The following is a 7255-nucleotide window of genomic DNA, read 5'->3' as shown; positions in this document are numbered from 1 at the left end:
CACGCAAACTCTGAATCCGATGCTGCTCACTAAGCATCTAAAACGCGGAGAGGACGCGAACTGGCGACACGTTGGCAGAAGAAGAATGGGAGGAAATATGTGGAAAATAATACCATAATAAAATGGTTATCATCACTTGTATCGATATTATGAAGAATTATTTTTCCACAAAATTGATTAAAGCCCAATCTTAAATATGATTAGAACAAATGCCTGTTTGAGACCCTCCAGGTGCACCCAAAAACATAACTGGAGAAATAAATAAATACGGATATGGTCATTTACAACCACCTCGAAATATGTTGTGTATATGTTAAGAAATGTTTTCTCAAAATGATGCAGTAAGCAAGAGCGACATAATACGTCTAAACCACTGACGCCGGTTGCCATTTCTATAGGTGTAGATACCGAGCATGGTTTATATACATCATGTCTAATCATTTTATGCCGGTTGGCCAAGCTTTGATAGGCGCTCGTAAAAACACAGGAGGTATGGAACTTAGAACACACATATGTTGAGTAAAATTGTACAGCTGAAGTACTATATATACACAACACAATTAGGCTATTTTCCTTTAAACTGGTGGGATTATGGGAATATATAGTTGCCTGATCAACAAGTCTGAAAACACAAACACCAAATCCAAACAAATAATTCAGATCCAGTCGTCATGACTCCCTCGGAGGGATTCCCGGATCATGCTTAGTTTCTCCTCAAGGGCCGGTCTCCTTTCCCCCCGGTACAAACACACTGGCGCCTTGGAGGAAGGCTGTGTATTTTATTTTGTCATTAGAACTTTATTGGGACCCACTTGTATTTATTATAGGTGACGATCCGACCTCCATGCTGCCTACTCTGCGTTCAACTCCACCAAACATCCCATGATTCTTATCCGAGGACCATCCAAATAACCAAAATCCTGACACGGTGTGGAGAATGTCTTTTTTACTGTTTACTGTCGTCTATTTCCTGCGATCTTCTCTCATGCGGTCTAATCAAAATGAATGAATGAAAGGCGCGTTTCTTTTGACTATTATTGGCAAATTATGGGCGTTACGTAAGCCCGCAAAAGCCCTGCACCGGCATTTCGATTGATTGGTGATTTATTAAAGGGAAACCGGGAGTAGCGAAGTGGCTTATATGCCACTTTCCTCGGCCGCGTACGCAATGTTTTGTGAATCGCGAAAATGTCTGTACCTCATTTTTTTTATTTCTAGCTACTTATTGCAACCTTCCCACGGGTGTAAATCCTACGCACGGCCGCTAGAAAATGATTGCCCTCGGGGCCTGTAGGCGTTTCAAACTGACAGTGGTGGAAAAAGAGTCAGAATTCTTTATTTTGAGTAAAAGCACTAATACGCACACTGTAAATATCAATTTCAAGTTAAGTGAATGCCTTTTAAGTAAGAGTATTGTATAGTATTGTTGCGGAAAATGTATTTGAACAAAAAATCTGCCCTCCAAAACTGTAGTGGAGTAGAGTATAAAGTAGTGCTAAAATAAAAATACTCTGCGTTAAAGTCCCTCGAATGGTGTAATACAGTCCTGCAGTCATGCTACTAAGTAACTTCCATCAATGCCCAACTGTTGATTTGAAAAATAAATCCTTTTTTTTAAATGTCCCGAAGACATCGGACCAAAAAAATCGTAAATGTAAAATTGTACTTCACTGTATTTAGACATATCCATGGGCCTGGTTGTTTATCAAGTTACTACACAGGGTGCACATAAGCTGGCTACGAAGGTACGCAGCAACGGAACACCCAAGAAGGACAGACCTAAACGTCGCAAAATAAACGTAAAGTCGCCGCCGGCAACAATCTGAAATGCCGTACCGTCACTTGCTGTCTCAAGCGCGATTAGCGTACCAGAGCTACTTGTGAAGCTTTTCAGAAGGCGGTTAGATCACCGGACGACAGATTGGCCTTCCGTTTGCCACAGACAGGGGCTGCTGCGTACCGTCGGGTCTGCTACAGCAGCCACGCGCCTAAAACAGCTGATCAATGTTCACACGCGTTCTGTGGTCACAACGCTCTGCACTCACTACCACCACCCTCCCCTTGACATTCGCGGCATACAGGAGCGCTCATGGGAAGTTTGAGGCGGAGCCAGAAAGTTGGGAGTACCAACACTGACCCAGGTACTCATCTGAGTTACCTCACTGAGAAAGTTGTGTGCACCCCTGGTTATACAGCATGTTGACATGACAACTGTAGTAACATTTTTCAAATGCTTCCAGCGCCCGCCTAATATGACTCGCTGACATGCAGTGTTTTTTGTTCCCCTGATTTACGCATCGCGGATCAACACCGCATCTTGAAATTCTTCATTTTTTTTTTCTTACTAAAACTACTCTCTTCTGTACTAAAAACAACTGCTCCTTAGTACTTAGGATGGGTTAAATGCAGAGGTCAAATGTACTGTGTGCTGTGGTTGCCATGTATGTGCCTGAGAGTTAGGAGGTTTCACTCCGATTCTAAGCCCTGAACTTTTGTTTCATCTTAATAAACCAAATGCTTAAATATTAATTCTTCACAGTTCTCTGCTCATTGTAATGGTTATGCCAAGCTGTTGTTCTTATTTCTTCAGGCCTGAATCAGTGATTAACCATTCGATATGCTTCCGCCATGCTTCAAGCTTTGGAGAGGCGCGCTGCTAAACCCTGGCAACACAGACCTCCAAACAGGAGCCGCTGGCTGCAGTTGTAAGGTCTGTAAGATAGTGCTCTTGGCAGGCCCCTATGTTTCTGTCTGAATTATTGTTTAACAAACATAAAGAGAAAAGCATTAGCATAAAGATTCATTTCAAGGTCTTCTTGTTTATATTTCTCACAGAATATTGGATAGCCCTTTTTTTTCTTATCAAAAGCCTGGTTTCGTGACTTGATTTGGCTTCACAACAATGACATCAGTGTGTGTGAAGTTGATCACAGACAATAAAGCCTGTATGCCTGAGGTATTTAATATGAAACAGAACCAAACGTGTGTGCTTACTTCGAACGAAGTATCACGACCAAAGAGCTTCTTGTTAAGGTCTCATAAAGGAAGCAGTTGTGTCAGCGGCCCTCAAGCAGGAGTGCTCCCAGCGGCCCCCTCAGCAGTGTGTCCCAGGGCCCTCAGCAGTGTGTCCAGGGCCCCTCAGCAGTGTGTGTCCCAGGCGCCCCTTCAGGCCAGAGTGTCAGGGACCCTCAGCACAGATGACCCAGGGGCCCCTCAGCCAGTGTGTCCCAGGGGCCCCTCAGCAGGTGTGTCCGAGCGGCCCCCCTCAAGCAGAGTGTCGCCCAGGGGCCCCTCATCAGTGTGACCCAGCGGGCCCCCAGCAGTTGTGTCCCAGGGGCCCCTCAAGACAGAGCTGGTCCAGGGGCCCTCTCAGCAGGTGTGTCCCAGGGACCCTCAGCCAGTGACCCAGGCGCCCCTCAGCAGTGCTTCCGAGGCAGAGGTCGCGTTAACCGACTATATTCCGTCGTTATGAGCGAATTACTTTTGACAATGACGCGAAAAATCTGAAAGCCAGTTCACGTCATTTTTGGGACGGATTAGAACAAACTCAAAACAGCCGCAAAGTTTCCCCGCAGCAGGCTCCGGTGTTATGCGGGGCCCTTATGTCGTTTCCAGACCTTAACTATGCCGCTACAATCATTGAAATGTCTGGGGAGTTAGTTTCCGCTGCTGGCACGACTCCCGCGAGCGTGCCGGTGGGCATGCACAACCGGTCATACAACGGCGCGTAATATTTCACGAGCCCCCCGTTGACAAGTTCACGAGCGTATGCTCTGCCGCCGCCACTCTTCTCTCCCCGCATTAATAGGTTAAATACATTAATTTTAAAAAGAACAAAGTTGATGAAAAATGGTTGAAATCAAATAATATAGCATCCCCACTTATACTCAACTGTGGCCAATGGTGTCTGACTGATTACGGATTATAAACGTGAAGAACACGTCATTTCCTCCGGAAGACTAACCATCCTGCCAAGCATACAGAAATGTTGGAATGAAATTTGAACAGTAATTCTTGAAAACCTTTTCCCACAGGAACCAAATGAGAAGCCAGCTAAAAGGGAAAACCCTCACAAGTATCTGCTGTACAAGCCCACGTTCAGCCAGCTTTATACCTTCCTGTCTGCCTCTTTTAAGGTCAGTGTTCGCTCTTCATAACCTTCTGGGTTAAATACTACTCAAGTTAATGGTCTGTATTAAAACTTACAATATCACCACGATCTGTCACGTATATTCACCACATGATACGGCATATATGCAGGTTATTATTTAGTTTTATTGAAAAAATGTTTACAGGTGGGGGGAGATTCTCATAGTTGGTAACAATATTTGGTTAGATTCTCTCCTGCCGATTATTCTTTTATTTTAATATAACAATTTCATGTCAGCAGTGAAAGTACATTTAGCCCTTCCATCTAAAATATACTTAGCAAAATCATCTTTTCTCTCATTGCCCTCATGTTTAGGAATTGCCTGCCAACAGCGCTCTGCTCGTCTACCTGTCAGCGACCGGAGTGTTCCCCACCGGACATTCAGATTATGAAGGTAAGTAAATGAACACAACTCATAATCTTACTTATGTGTTCTGAAATTAATAAATACAAATGTATATTTTAAACATAATATTAAATGATATATCATTCACATTGGCAACTTAACAGGCAAAGGTTGTCTGAATGGGTGTGCTGTGTTATTCTTGGCACGGCATTCAGCTTCTTAGCTGCGTCCATAGAAGACAGGCTACATCTGAAAATATTGGTTTCATGTTTTGCTCTTTCCGACCTTATCAAACACAAACACAATTCACTTTCTAATAATGTCAAATGAAAAGTTGCTGCAAAAATGTAGGAGGGGTCGTTCCTCCCTCTTATAATCATTATTTAATAAAGACTGCAATTGCAAAAGAAGTCACTGATGATAAGAGATTTAAAAAATGAATGATGAAGCTAATAATGTCATGTATTCCATACATAAAGTCAGGAAGCTGTACTTGGATCTGACCGTCATGTAAAGCAAAGCTGGTTCTTCTGATTGACTTTGACACCACTTAATGGTCAGGTAGTTTAACAGAAGTTTACAAAATGTTACGTTGTTGTACCTTAAAGCTGGGGTTGGCAGTTTCTTTTTTTAAATGTCATAAATACCTCTCGTCATATTGTACCTCAATTGATCTGGGAGAAAGCTTCAATTCTACATCTTTCTGCTCTTTTTAGTCTTTAGACAACTTACACTCAACAGGGCATTTGACCAATCACGGGTCATTGCAGAAAGAGGGCAATTCTATTGGATGTTGTACAAATGCAGATGTGCAGTATGTCCCTTCATATGGGGAGAAATAGTTAATGATTGTTTTGACTTTCGCTGAAGGCTCACAGTTACAGTAAGAACGGTTCAACTATCATCAACATTTTCTCTCCATATCTGAAACACTTTCCTGATATCGTAGCGCTAAATCCTGTAATCACAGAATGTTATCTCCCAAAAGTCTGCCCAGAAAACAGGAGGGTTATTCTCATAAAACTGCCTCTAAACTGTATAACTGTGACGCCCATTCGAATGCATCAACGTCTTTAAAAAGCAATCACTGAGTTATGAGCTATGTCTTATCATGTGTTTCATGTCTTATTCAATGTATCCTGCAGGACCATATGACTTTGGAGGAGTTCTCACAAACACAAATCGAGATGTGGTGAACGGAGAGACGGTGCAGAAGAGGAATCAGGCCCAGAAAGAAATGCACTGGTGATTATTGATTTGTTTTATAGATGTATTCTAATTCTTAAAGATGTTGATTTAGAAACATTTTGGAAAGCCGAAAAGTTGAATATGTGTCCATGTTTAAGAGAAGAATGCTGCTTTAGACCTAACCCAAGAATACATTCTGTTTGATGTTGGGACTAAGTCTAAATCTGATCTGATTCAGTCAGATGTGTGCTGCCCACACTCTGTGTTAATAATAGTGTTAATGATATAATATAACCATATGTAGCCAGCAGAAGCTTCCTGACATGTACCTGTTGTGATGTTGCAGCCTTCATCCAGGAGACTTATTCCCTTTCACCCGGAAACCACTTTTTGTAATTGTGGATTCTACAAACAGCAAATCCTACAAGGTGCGTAAACATGTTCCGACAGCTTTTCTCACTCACCTGAGACCTGACACACATGTTTAGATTCAGTGTGACTTATCATTTCCCATTGATATCATCTTATAACCTACTTGCACTTATAACCTACCCCATAAAACTTCCTGACCATTATCATGTGTTTAAGTTCTCTTCAGTATCAGAGTAATCCAGTAAAGTCGTCTTTACATTCAAGTGTACCCTACAAACAGGATTTGCTTATAAATCATTGAGCATACTTTTAATGGTATCAATTTGTCAAATATGAACAAATGTAGGCAAAGAAAACCACGGGGATAAGTTGTAGCCCACAGCTAACCAACTGAATATGTGCATTATTGCACTCCCTGTTCACATCCACCGAAGACTCCAAATAATGTGAATAATTACATTTATTTGATGATTCTCTGAATGTTTATATTATTGGGTTGGGGGATTAAAAACCCTATTGTGTATATGAATGAATGATCTGACCGTAAATGTATATTCTTATAATTAATCTGACTTTGTTGTCTTTTGTTTGTCCTTATAGCATTTCACTAATCTGTTTGGCCAGCCTCTGGTGTGCCTACTATCTCCTACTGTATATCCCAAGAGTGTGCAAGGTGTGTGTCACTCTACATCAACACTTCACTAAATGATAGAGCTGATGATATATGTTAAATACTCTTACTGTCAACAAATCACATGAACAGACCAGTGTCTGTGAGGGGGGGGGTACCTGTACTACCATTCTACTTTGTATGCCAGAAGAACATTCAGTACATCCAAAATATATAGCATTAAATGCACAGGATATCAACACACTCTCACTCCATAAACGTCCAGGAGCGACGCTTGGTCAGGGTCCCCGTGGCGTGCAGTTGTGACGCTCCTAGGCTCCTTCAGCTAGGAGATAGGCAAATAGTTTTTCAACTGATTGCATGTATTCCCATCTGCGGCGGGATTTGACGCTCATGGAAGCACGGCATTCGTTTGTGTCGGCAGCCCTTAAAGGCAATGTGAGCGTCCATTCCCATTGGATAACAATAATAGAATTGTACACCCGGAAGTAAGTATTCCCCTTACTGTCGATTGATTTGACAGTGATATCTGCACTACTCATCGACTAAAAAACACCAGATTATCCTT

At 42.1% G+C, this 7255-nt stretch overlaps 1 protein-coding gene across 1 annotated transcript in view; it reads left to right on the top strand.

The window, feature by feature from the left end:
- LOC104942966 (protein SCAI-like) overlaps positions 1-6761 on the top strand; it is a 12987-nt gene extending 6226 nt beyond the window's left edge. The window contains exons 5-10 of the mRNA XM_010768281.1: positions 3045-3245; positions 4035-4136; positions 4466-4544; positions 5642-5741; positions 6031-6112; positions 6657-6761. Coding sequence (XP_010766583.1) covers positions 3045-3245; positions 4035-4136; positions 4466-4544; positions 5642-5741; positions 6031-6112; positions 6657-6761 — 669 coding nt within the window. The remainder of the gene's footprint in view (positions 1-3044; positions 3246-4034; positions 4137-4465; positions 4545-5641; positions 5742-6030; positions 6113-6656) is intronic.
- Positions 6762-7255: the final 494 nt, after the last annotated feature.

This window comes from Notothenia coriiceps, unplaced genomic scaffold (assembly GCF_000735185.1).
Source record: "Notothenia coriiceps isolate Sejong01 unplaced genomic scaffold, NC01 NC01_scaffold00005521, whole genome shotgun sequence".
NCBI lineage: Eukaryota > Metazoa > Chordata > Actinopteri > Perciformes > Nototheniidae > Notothenia > Notothenia coriiceps.
This window is presented reverse-complemented; position numbering and strand designations above follow the sequence as displayed.